At 34.4% G+C, this 13,601-nt stretch overlaps 1 protein-coding gene across 9 annotated transcripts in view; it reads right to left on the bottom strand.

Annotated features, from left to right (window-relative positions):
* Positions 1-13,601, bottom strand: part of foxp1b (forkhead box P1b) — a 179,232-nt gene that overhangs the window by 73,269 nt on the left and 92,362 nt on the right. For 8 of the 9 annotated variants that reach the window (XM_066698041.1, XM_066698039.1, XM_066698035.1 and 5 more), the window contains one exon: positions 13,476-13,601. This exon is cut by the window's right edge and continues 41 nt beyond it. The exons of the other annotated variant lie outside the window; for it this stretch is intronic. In XM_066698041.1, the coding sequence (XP_066554138.1) occupies positions 13,476-13,601 (126 nt within the window). The remainder of the gene's footprint in view (positions 1-13,475) is intronic. 9 annotated transcript variants of the gene reach the window in all.

Raw genomic sequence — 13,601 nt, forward strand, 5'->3', positions numbered from 1 at the left:
TTTTACATTAAAAATACTAGCCATGTCATGATTAAAAGCTTTCACTTTTTTTTTTCTTCTGTCTAGCGAGTGGTAATGTGAGATGGGTTTCTCCACACTTTTAAACCATCCATAAATAACCCCCAGCTTTTCACACCTACCTTGATTTTTTCTCAAGATAAGGAAGTAATTTATAGTTTTATTGAGTGTGAGTATTTAAAACCATAATCCTCATATCTCAGTGCCTTTTTTGCATGTTGCTTATTATACAGATTTAACACTAAGGATTTTTATAATGTAGGAAATAATGTAATGTAGGTGCTACAATATGAATTGTAGCACCGTTGAATACTACAGGTAAGCTAGGTAGTGTCTGACAGGGTGAAGAGGTGAAGGGAGGTGAACTGTGAGCGATTTAGAAAAGCTCTGGTACTATATTTGCTGAATGTAGCTTGGTAAATATAGTGTTATTTATTTTATGTCATCATTATTCATTTTGATCAAGGTTATTTATGAATATTAATTTATTTATTCATGATAGTGTACATAAACAAAAATAATCGCCAATGCTGCTGATTCTGCAAGGAAGCCAACACTACTTGGGTATTCTTGAAAAATTCCAACATGCCTCAGTGTGCTTTAGCCTAGCGATGCCCTCACTTGTGATTGTATAGAGGAGGCTGAAGTGTACAGAGTATTTACTGATCCAGTTATCTTGTCCTGTGACAGGCAGAATCAATCAATCACTAGGCTAGCTCTACATTCCTGTATTCCAGGCACATCTCTTCACTTCAGGATACGAGATCACAGTGTTATCCAGCCAAATTTGATCAACAAATGCAGTTCCCCTGTGCCACAGCAATCTTAGATGAAGATGTTATTATGTGGAACTGAGCAAAGTGATAAAGACAGTACAGAAAAGGATAACTCCAGGTGGAACCTTCTGACTGCCTCGGCATCTTAAAGACACGCTGTACCTTTTCTAGGGCAAACAGTCCTTGTTTAGTAAGAAATGAAGCACACAGTTTCTTTTGTATGGTTTGCCTAAGCTTACCGTGTTAACAGTTGTAATATTATACCTTTGCTGAACTTAACACTACGGGCTATATAGTAAAAATGCAAATGCTATCTCTCTACTTACATTTCCCTACATGTATATAAATCAAAAAGACAACCCTGGCAGGAAGATTTGTATACACAAATTCACCAAAAGACATTTTAAAAATTCTTGACATATAAGCAAGACTTCAAAGGTTATGGAATTTGCATGCAGTGATCAAGAAAAATAAACATAATGTAGACACTTCTGAACAAAAGGCCATTTTAATTAAGTGCATTAGACTGAGTACCCATGGTGGTTCTAAACATTTTCAATATATTTTAAGAATAAACCTTGAATAGCTTGCTTCTTTTCTGTTGCCCTACAGATATTTTACATTATTCAATCCAAAATACCATCTTTCTGATTCTAACTTTCTTTTGCATTTAAATGTTTAATAAGGGCCTTTGGCTATCTATGGGCACAATTATTAGATATCCGCAGAGAGAAATTGAAAAATTAATCATACTTTCCATTTTGTACTTCTGTAATACATAGGAAATCTCCCAGTCTAAAAGCTGTATTCTAGCATCTTTTCAATCTTTAACTTCAACCTGGTAACAAGAACAAGACGATTAAGATTTAGATCCTAAAACTTATACAGATTGCAGTTTAGATTGTATAATACTGTCTCCAGGAAACAAAACAAGTAGTTATTTATGTATGTGTTTATTTTTAAAGGTGGCAATGATAGTAGCTAAAATGTTATATATGAATAATTTCTGAAACATTAATAATGAGTTATGCAAGTTAGTATAAAAAAAGAAAACTGTTGTCTAGTGCAGGCATTAACAATATAGCTGCGTTTTAGCACACAATGGTAAATGCATATATTAATTGTTTTCTCTCCTGTATTGGATGATGAGAATATAATACTCCAAAGTTCTGAGGCTTGCACTTGAACTTTTGTTAAATTACTTAACTTCACACACACACACACACACACACACACACACACACACACACACACACACACACACACACACACACACACACACAAAGACTGAGAAGAAACATAAACCTCAACACACTAACCTAAAGTAACTTGTATAATACAAACACCCAACATTAACTAGTACAAATACTACCTAAAAACTCAATGTAGGTAATAAAACTCGATTTAGGTAATAATTGTCTGAATTACCTGTCCTTGTGGCAGAGGTAATATATTGGATTTCAGCAGCTGCATTGCATTGTTTTGTAGTCAGTTTACAGTGTCTCCATCACAGTGAATTCTTGTCAGATTTTCTCTAACACAATTCTTATGTTTTGCCTAACAGTAAATGGACGTTTCTGCCCCTGTATCATCTAAACAACTCTTTTAACATTTGCCCAGAAGCAGCTCTCTCTTTGTCCAGTCCCTGTCTTCTAACGCATGTCATCCAAGTCTAATCAAGCATAAAATGGTCATAAATATTTCTTTCTGGTAGATTTCACATTCACATTTCATGCAGGGACATGATATTTTTTCTACTACCTCCAGGGAGTACCTAATGCAAAAACCAGTTACTTATATTCAAGGTTCATGTTCCTTTTGTAAAATGCAGAACATATTCTCAGTTCCAAGGAACACACAAAGGCATAAGGGGCTGTCTTATTTTCTGTACCATTACTGGATTCCTTTCATACCCAACCCATTACATCATGTCAGAAATTGTAAACAACCAAATAACAAAATACCAATACATATCAGAACGAGGACCACCTTCTAGGAATGAATAGCCATTTGAAGACTGATTTACAAAGCTCAAAGTATATTTAACATAATAAACACACACACACACACAATCCTAGAAAAGCAGATCAAGATTTACATTATGGATGTGCTAGGTCAGTAGTTATGGGGCCCGTCACTCACTGGAAAAAGGGATGTTGCCATCAATTTTATTTATGACAAAACTCATCATACCATAGGCAAAGCACACCAGCCAGATTAGTCTGAGAGGAGGATACCTAGTCACTGAGGAGCTTAAACTTATTTTCTCACCTGCTTTCTATGTAAGCACTATAGACCATATGAAATGTAAAGGAATTGGTATTTATTCAATTTGGTTACAACAATTTACACAATCTGAAAGCATTGAATCTAATCTTTCATGGAGTATAATAAAATAACCAAATAACCAAACATTAACCAATTCCTATATGAAACCTGCATTTTGTTAGGCTACCAATAGTCATTGGTTTGCTTTTCGATTTGTTTCTTTCTTTATTTTAGAAAAAAATATATATATAGACAGGTCTTAAACCTAATGTTACCTTTACACAACTCACTACAACCATGCAATATGTTAGTGTGCATATTGTTAACAACAGATTAGTATAGGTAGATTACTGTAAATGTATTGCATGATATAAACCAGCAATGCGTTCAAGTCTGCAAAGTTATGAATCCACACAAAAAAAGAAGAACTTCACAAGTTAAACTAGAAAACATTTCAGATCTATTCTGTCACACAAGGCCTGCAATTATCAATGTAAAAACAGAAAGCTTTGAAGCTTGCAGGAATGATAAATGGTAACAAATAAAAGTAAAATGATTCGATTACAGATCTGTTGTACCTTTGTAATTTAAAAAAAGGGTAGCTAGTAATGCATATTCATAAATTATGCACTAGGTCAGTCAGTGAGACCAAGTATCCTTCACACTGAATAGTGATTTTATTAGAAGGAACAATAGCAGCTGTTCAAGGTTTTCCCAACTTCCCTCCAGTAAAACAGATTCACAAGTTATTAATTATAACACACACACACACACACACGCACACATAATCCCTATTAAAAATACTGCAAAAACATATGTCGTTTCTTCTAATCTAGATGATTTAAATAGCAACATTCCCTGTTAATGCATCGTTGGAAAGAGACAGCAAGTCAAGGGCAGATATAAACTCCCCAGGTTTAGTTAGCAGCCTTCATCACCATATTATGCTACCAGACAGCAAACTCTTTTAGTACCATTTTAAAACGTTAAAGCAATATTCACAAGGCACATTTTTTCTCTATTCCTAAGGGAACAATATCTGAAGACAGCGTGCTAACAAATGCTTTGCAGTAAACAGGCATTTTTCCTTGTGCTGTTAGTACCTTTGAGTTCCAGCTCCCAGCTCTGTCATCCATGCCTCCTCTCTGCTTTGAAGTTAAAGTAGTGAATGAGCGTTGACATCTATTATCCAGAGTGTGCATGTAGATTATAAATAAGAAATAAAAGCCACTTTCAGTACACTACTTTTGCATTAGCAACCTGCCTCCTCCATTTCTTTGCTATTCTTTATATGACTATCTTAGCATCAATACCTCGAAACCTGCACCGTGTAGTTCCCTATAGATGCTTAAATCTGAGTAATGTATGCAACAACAAGGATTAGAGCTTTATTGAAACAAATAAGTGTTTTAATGGAAGAAAGTCCCAGTTTCAATTTCAATAGATCATTTAACCCTTATCTGCCAAATTCCTCTGGGCCCATTATATGTTAATTGGATCTACACTGTACTTGCATTGGGGGTGTTAACAAGCACAGCCTATGAATATTAATTACCCTGAAGTTTTCTGTGTAGGAAATACTTTTCTGATACATATTAATTTTATAAAGTTTATAAAGCAGCACTCTCATTAAAAATTTATAAGTCTTGTGCTTGAACATTTTCCCAAGAGAAATTTGTGCATCTTTAACTTTATCTCTTCTAAATTGGGTCAAATTAGCCAATCTTAAAATAATAGCTACTGCTAAAAGCCACTATTATTTAACTATTTAACAAACATGGTTATCCAATGAAAAACAGAATTTAGTGTAATTCTTAAATGTTATTCTGTTCATATTTGATACATTGAAGCCTGAAAGTGTACTGAAACGTATTTTTATCTTTATTGGTCCTATTACCCTCAATACCCAAGATATACAAGTTTAAAAAGCCTTATTTTACAGAAGGTCTTTTTATTATGGCTTGCTTTGTATAGCATATAGGATCTGTGTATACATATGTATAAAATGTGGATTTATATACAGAGATATTTGTTATTTAAAGGGGGAGAAGAAAAAAAAAAATTTGTATATATATATTTTAAAAAAAAACAACAGACATACATTAGACAAAATATTCCTTACTGCAAAAAGTAAGCCATATAATACTGAAATAACAGACACATTACCCAAACCTGTCATTCACAGCCAACTGTTCCAGACACCTGGTGAAAGTTTATAGTTCCTGTCTTCAACAAATATGCACACAATGGCAAAAAAAAACAAAGCTGGCAAACACAATATAATACACTTCTAGTCTTTCTCTCACAATGGTTAATGATACCAGCATTATAGCAGGCAACTCACAAAGAAAGAATTAGATACTAAAACTACCGAGACCCGTATTAAGGACAAACTCCATTATCAAGAATGTTTCTTCCTTCATCCTAAGAAGGTAAGATACCTCATCAAATCCCTTATCTCTACACTAAACCTCAAACTATTGTGTGTACACTGGATGCAACAGCCATGAATGTTCCCTCAAAGTCAAACAACTCCTCAAATCTCATACCCACATGAATACAGAAAGGCAAAACGAAACAAAACAACTGTAAACAGGATGCTAATTAAACAGTAAACTGTTTTGTATGCCAGGGAACTGCAAGTTCTACCTGATTGTTTTAACTCATCCTAAAGCCAATGACAATTTGAAGACCATGCTCAGAATGAGAGTTTTTTCTTTTTTTTTAAATGGTAGGGCTTCATCTTTCCGAATGTGAAATGTAACTAACGGGTCAACCAAGGCTGTAGAGAAGAGCCCTTGATTGTATTGGCATTCCAAACACATACCTTCTTCAACATACTGCATATGAAATAAGTTAGAAAAACAAACTACGGTTACAGTAACACCTGATTGTTGTCAAATGAATGTATTGAAAAGCAATAAGCTAAGTATTGTGAAAGCAATATTCAGTAGAATGGGACTAACACAATGATAATCAAATACCTTACTCTCATGCTAAGTTTCAATGACAAGTTGTGGAAAGTAGCCATTTTTAATTATTTTTTTCTCCTCACAAGCACAGTACTTTTTAAATTTCATCTCCATCTGTATTATTATTAATCAGGTCACACATCAACTGCTAGAACCACCAAAGAAATTCAACCTGCAATAAAACTGTCATCTGTCCTAGTATAAAGACAGATGTTGTAAGTTGTGCGATAACATAATTAATCTATTCTGTGAGGAATTCCATAAAATTATTTAAATTGGACGAGCACTATCATTTTACCAATAAAACAATTTAGGGCAATATGTAGCGTCATAACACTGATCTTATCTTTTTCCAAGGACTTCAATAAGCTGAAGCCTAGAATTTCTTTGGTAGAATATGACAATGTTAACTTATCTCCTGAGTAGATACAAGTTTATGTAATATGTGTTAAAACTACTGCATGTCTTTTCACACTGATTTCAGAATCAAAAGTAGACCATTTGAAATGTCTTTTGAATAGACAATAAAACATCCTATAATATTTTGTAGTTTCCTTTTTTTAAATGAAAGTGAATATGACTATAGGTAAATGCATGAATCTTCTGTAAAGGGAAGAGAAATGATTAAACATTTCTGTAAAATTAGACCAAGCCAGATTCTACAGAAGGACACAGACCTAAGTGCAAGCTTTTTTCAAGATAATAAACAAACGTATGTGCATGGAATATACAAACATGCAGAGAGAGAAATCTGATTTTCTCAAAGTTCTATAGTCTGATGAAGAACGGAATTGTTTCTAAAGCTGATATTAATATGACAACTTAAAGCACCTACAATGAAATGTTCATTGTGCCTGCTGTCAAGTATGGTAATGGTTCCATCATGATCCCGATTTAGCTCTTTAGGGAGTAACCCTTTGTGTGATTGAAGTCAACTGCAAAAACCAAGGCAAACTACTGCCTGAAATGATATCCAGTAGTTCTAGAGTCAGGTTTTAAAGCTCAACCCTTTCTGTCTGCAACACGAGTAACCGCATGTTATCTCGCCCTGCTCAGTCTCAGCAGTATTTAGCCAGTTGCAGACCTGATATCTTGCCAGAGTGGAATTATTGCTTATACATTTGCTTCATGGTGTCCAGTTATTTTCTTCACTCTTGATGCTACTGGTGGTATAAAGTGTTGCAGTGAATAAGTCAAACTAAGACTCAACCAATACCATGAAAAGTTGGTGAGGACTGATCTCAGCTGAGTGTGAATCTGAATTCATGAGATTCTGCACGCCGATGGTAGCTTTTAAAAGACTGATGAACTCAGTTAAATTCAGAAAGTGGTATTTGGGTGTGAGAAAAGAATACAAACACAAATAAGAAGGGGGGGTGGGGGTTGGGGGATTGGCACACTATTATAAAGCCAGCAATTACTGAAGAAAAACAGTCACCTTGTATTCATTATTTTTATCATGCAATCTCCCCACACTGCCAAAAGTACAATACACTCCATCAGGCATGCTATAGGTTTAAATTATACAAACATTCAAATGTTGCTTGCTCAGCATATTTGTCAATAACTGCAAGCTACTGCAAAATAGCATTTTTTTTCACACAGCATTTTTGTTTTAAACATAAAAAAATTGATAAGAGCATGTGCATTCTAATAAAGCAACTAAATATAATCAGGACATTTCAAATGACTAAGTATCCTTGGATCACTTAGTTATTAATGGACACCAAATGAGCACGATGGGTTGAATGGCTTCATCTCGTTTGTAAACTTTATGTTTTTATGAGGGTTGGCAGTTTTGGGGGATTTTAGAATATAAAGGGGGGCAAAGAGAAGAACAGACAAGGTGGATTGAAAGATAGATTAATGAAACATAAATACTGTGAATTGATTATTGTATAGAACAACACCTTTAATTTTATACAGACTGACTTACATGCTTGCATGTTGCAATGTGATGTTTGGATTAGTTAACACAAACTGTCACTAGTGATGTAGGAGCAAGTCAAAATATATATAAAACATATAATCATAATAATTACAAAACAATCTGTTTCTAATTAATAATATACAAGTATTCTTTCACTTGAGGAACATAAAACACTCAGATACTGTATTGGAGGCAGTACATTAATATTCAATAATGTTTAATGTAATCTGCACTCATGTTTTTTAAACAAATGTGTTCTTAGAGTCAAAAGTGGCATGCATAAATATGGAATACATACATATTTCGCACAATTAATAGGCCATTAATCACTACAAATTATCGTTCAAATAAAATGACATGTAAATCACACTGAAACTCCATTTAACTACAGGAATAGTAATAATCATTGTTCAATATCGTGATGTAATTGCATGTGTTTGTTCAGTTTGCTGTTGACATGACAATCTTTTGTTATGGTTTGGGTCAGTGTTAGTTCCTGTTGCAAAATCAACAAAAACAAAACACCAACACAAAAACCACAAATCTCTAACGATTGCAGAAATGTACCTTTCTTTCTTTATCATAGTTGGAATCTTCAGTTCCTCATTAAAACTACTTGCTACAAACCACAACTTCTGTTCCCAACGCAAAAAACAACAACAAACACAAAAACAAAATGTACACGCTAAATATGGAGCACCTCAATTTCACAAGAGGGCATTATGTATTTAAAAGGGCTGGGAGAGCCATTTTACATACTGTCTCTCTCCAATCATCTACAGGGACTCTTGGTTTCAAGTGAAAGCATAATATGTAAAATGCTATCTGCTTCTGTGTTCTGCATTTATTTGCTTGTATATGAAAAATTGGCATAGTTTCATTTACTTCTGAGTTTAAATAAATATGCTTGCTGTTCACCGCATTCAATTTGTTCCCAGTAACTGACATTATTTTAGTTCCAATCGTTAGTCTATCCACAACAGCATGCCAGTTTATTTATGTTAAGATGTGCAAGTGAATTGGGAAATTCCAGTCAGAGTGCACCCTGCACACATCAAACAGAATACTCTGGCCAAAAGCGTACCACAAGACTTCTGAGCAGACGAGTAAAGTTTGCAGAGAGAAAGGGTTAGTAGCAGCAACCATACTTTGCAATAACTTTCTAATACCTGACGTCAAGTACAACAATTTAACAAAATATTTTGCAGGAAACTGCAATGTATAAGACAAAACAAAAAGTCAATTCAGCAACCCAAGTAAACATAATACTTTCTATATGTGTCTAAAGGAGGTGTGAAGAATAGGGGATGTGCTGGATACAAAATGTGATGTGAACAAAACTAGACTTAACCATATTCTTATCTGCTTTACAATATGTTCTTGAGTTTCATTGGGAATGGGCCCTAAAATGGATGTTACTTCAGTATCATCCCAGTATTTTCTATTTCCCTATACTCCCTTAAACATATAGTGATAAAAAAAAAAAAACTATGGTCTACTTAACCCAAATCTAACTACTCTATAAGATGAATTCTCCTGTCACCATCAAGATGATCCAACAGATTACAATTATTTTCATCTCCTACTTTTATTAATGAGGACTGTCTTTCACAGTTTAGTTTTCTAATAAGAATAGATGACATGTCATCCAACAGGTTTGTTGTTTTTCAGTACTCAAGCAATGTATATCCATACTTTCATTTTTGAAATAATTGTTTAATGAAGAATGAGGGTAAATCCACTCTGCTGTAAAAACAAAACAGTAAACTACAGAACTCTATTGCATCATACTAATGATGCAATATGGCTTTTCAAAGCTGGCACTCTTATAATTAGCTTTGCAAGTTTGAAGATCTGGTGGTGTTACCTAAGAAATCAACAGTTGCCTCAACAGTCTCAACATACAACATGCAGCAAACCACATTCAATACCTTTAGATAAGATTAAATAAGTTATACAAATAAATTATACATTCATGATTTTCAAACACTACAACCAGTAGTTTAGGCCTATCTGATAGACAAGAGTTCAGAGTGCAGTACTAAGTGGTACTGCAGCAGTATAGCACACACACATCTATACGATTTGCTTTACAAAGTGAGTATCACTAATAACAGTACTGCACTTCACAAAAAACAATGTAAAAGTTATCCTTGTGACAAGCAAGGGCCTTTAAACTCAGACAATTAATGCAGTTTACAATACATACATAAATATCCAGAGATAACCCAAAGGAAATCATTTACTTATACATTAAGTAAAATAGGGGCTCTTGATTGGCTCAACCAGCAATGCCTTTCACAGGAGAGGCAAAGGCCATATTTTCTAGATATGAAGGGTCTCAATCTAAATGATGTCCTTAGGCAACTGTGAATGGGTGCAAACAATAAGCTGATGGGTGGGTTCAAAATAGGCTGGGTTTCTTTTGGTTGCCTTTGTGTCTTTCCAGGAACCTGCTTGTGCTGGCCTTACAAACTAAAAAGAAGCAAGTTTAAAAAGAGGTTTGATTATTGCATTTGTCTTCGTCATGCTGCAACCAGGAGTTTATTGATGAGTTCAATAACAATTTGAAGTTTCAAATTGGGGGCACAAATTGAGCAAATAGTTAGTGATTCCAAAATTAATGTTAGGGAAAAGTAAGGACAGAAATAATTCAGAGAACGTTTTTCAAAATGTCAGATCTAGCATGCAACAAACCTAAAACGCATAAGAATCAATTCAAATGTATGACCCAGTTCCCTACCAAGTCCATATAAAAGCACACCTGTATAACAATGTTGAACTTTAAAATAACATTTATGAAATTTAAATTATATATCTTTATTGAAATCCAGACTTCAAGAATTATAGTACCATTCTCAAAAGCCTTCAACCTAATTTTTCAATCTCTAATGACCTGAACTGACTTGCAGTGACTATTGGATAATTTAATTACTATTAAGTGATCAGATGGCATACCCCATAGATTTGTCCCATTTGTTCAACAGAAATGAAGTTGTGCAGATTGTCAAAAGTTGCAAGCAACTATAAAGCACTTGGTTTCTAGTTTGCAAATGTTTTCCATTGTTTAGAATGCCGTTTATGCTGTGTCAAAGTCTGAAAAACAGGATGTGAAGAATTTAAACAAATACTAAGTTATTCCAGTTAACGTACAATAAAGAGTTACAAGTAAATGCTATACCAGTAGAATCTAAAAAAAGAGCAAAAACTAATACATTCTACAGAGGAGGTGTAGTAATAAGAGGTTACAGATTATGGAAATAATAACCATATCACTCATACAGCGGCATAAAAAAGAAACAAATTACCTAAACTGGGGAATGACAATCGAGCCACACATTCAGATAGACTAGTTTTATTAATTCTATACATTAAAAATAGCTTTAGATTGCATTACTGAAGGTTAAGTACAAAAATATAATAATACCATTATAATAATAATAAAAATAATAATAAAAAATGAACCAGTTTCTTCTAGTCAACTCTATTCTGGGCAAAGAGAAATCACTTGGTGTCAAGTGCACATCACACATATTTCACTATTCTCTTCTCTCTTCTTTTGTCCCACATTAATCAAAGCTGTAACCCCTGTTGTCTTTGCACAGCAAATCAGAATGTGCCCCTGGCAAAGAATGAAGGAAAAGTCAACAGGAATTAAGTTTCAGTGCAACTGTTTACTCAACTGTGGCCTGCAGTTATTGAAATTTTATCCATGGTTTTGTGTGACTACTGCAGTAATGAATTCAGTATGGCTGTGATTTTCTCACTGACGACATGCTTGTTTCAAGTAAAAACCTGCACTTTGGGACTGACTGAGGCAACTGGAGTCTGCAGCAATTGAAACAACAGATTTCTGTAAGTGCTTCAAGTATGCCAGCTCTCAAGTGTAAGCACTGGGTGGAACTTCCTGGTATTGGGAGTTGCCTAGCCTCAGGGAGAAAATAGGGTACCTGGAACCCTGCACGGTTCTGGGGATATATAAATATAGCAAGACTGTTATTGTTTATCCGTGGAAGTTCAAGCTTATTTACTGTAAATAACCAAACAAACAAAACAAAAACACTTCCATTACAGCAAAGTTTCCGCCAAACAAATTAATTAAAAAGTATATGTCTGTATGAATGTACTTTTCACTGAATGTATATAAGTATGTTATTATGTCATGAAGTTAAAAAATAATATGAATAAATAAAACTATGTGGCAATACTAAGCACTGCTTTTCAATCTGCTATCTAACAAAGAACAGTACAACATAAGTGCTGAACAAACAGCTTGTCTCACTGTAATGTAGATAGAGTGTACATTACAGAAATTTTCTTACAGAATAAATTGCATTTAGATTTTCATTCAAACACAGAACTGATATAATTACAGAGTTTTGAATAGATCAAGGACCACCCAGTACACAGAGTGACTACCCATCTGAAAGCATTTGGTTTCTCACACCAAACTCGGACCGAACCCTTAGTAGATCCAAGGTTGGTTTCAGACTCTCTATGGATATTCAATATGAACAAGAGGCTGGTGTGAAAACATTTTGATATTTTGATGAATTGCTCATCCCTATTGCACCACGTCGTCTCCTTTAAGTTTCATTAGAGTGCTGTCTTTTTCCCGAGAAATCAAAATAATCACATAGGCAGCATTTCGGCAGTTAAGAAGATAATGTGTGCTTCTCATAACGATATAGGAAATCAAGATGATAAATAATTATGTGTACCAGTAGCACAATTCACTTGACAACATGCTCAAACAATAAATTGCACAGTACAGCCATACAATGTGCTTTAGATAACATGAGACATTGTGATCTTTTCAATGCTGTTTACTTACACATACTGTCATTTGGTACACATAACACTGACACCCACATAACTAGGTTGTCTGTTTTCTTCAAGTCGCCAAATGTAAAAATGTTTTGGACTTCGCTAATAATAAGGTTGCCATAATTCACTCTGCTTCATTGGCTAGACACATTACATTACAGCATTACTTTATGTTTAAGTCATATTCTTATGTGGCTATGAAAAGTCATAACATCTTATAGGATAAAAAAGCTGTCCAAGCTGTCAGGAAGTTTAACTGCACCTGGACATGAAAATGTGCTAGAGTACTTCAGATAAATAATTAAATAAAGAAGCACACATGGTAGAGTAAACACATTCACTTAAATACAACCATGCATGCATTAAAGGGGAAATAGTTCCAGTTTTTTTCATCTGAAATTGGATTTAAAATTAAAACACCCATGATAAAGACAATGATGTTTAATCAAGAGAGATATTTGCTGGCCTTCTCTAAGGTAATAATCACTTGGAAAAACTATAACCTTGTAATGCCTTTGAGCCTGGAAACACCACTACAAAAACTACTATTGGACCCTAAGTGAAAGACTTCAGATGGATGATGGTAATTTCAATTTCAATTTTCATATTAGGCAAATTGGTTAGAAAACAGAATTCCCTCTAAAAGCAACAAGGCAGTATGAACAAGGCTGGTAAATTGTGTACCTGATGTTGTTGGAGATGCACTAAATCAGCTGCAGTGACTTCAGCAGAAGGGGTTTCACCATTCGATCTCACTTCTCTTAAGCTGCTCTCTGTAAAGTGGTTGTTCTGACTGGCTGAACCGTTACT

The sequence above is a fragment of the Amia ocellicauda genome, chromosome 3 (genome assembly GCF_036373705.1).
Source record: "Amia ocellicauda isolate fAmiCal2 chromosome 3, fAmiCal2.hap1, whole genome shotgun sequence".
NCBI lineage: Eukaryota > Metazoa > Chordata > Actinopteri > Amiiformes > Amiidae > Amia > Amia ocellicauda.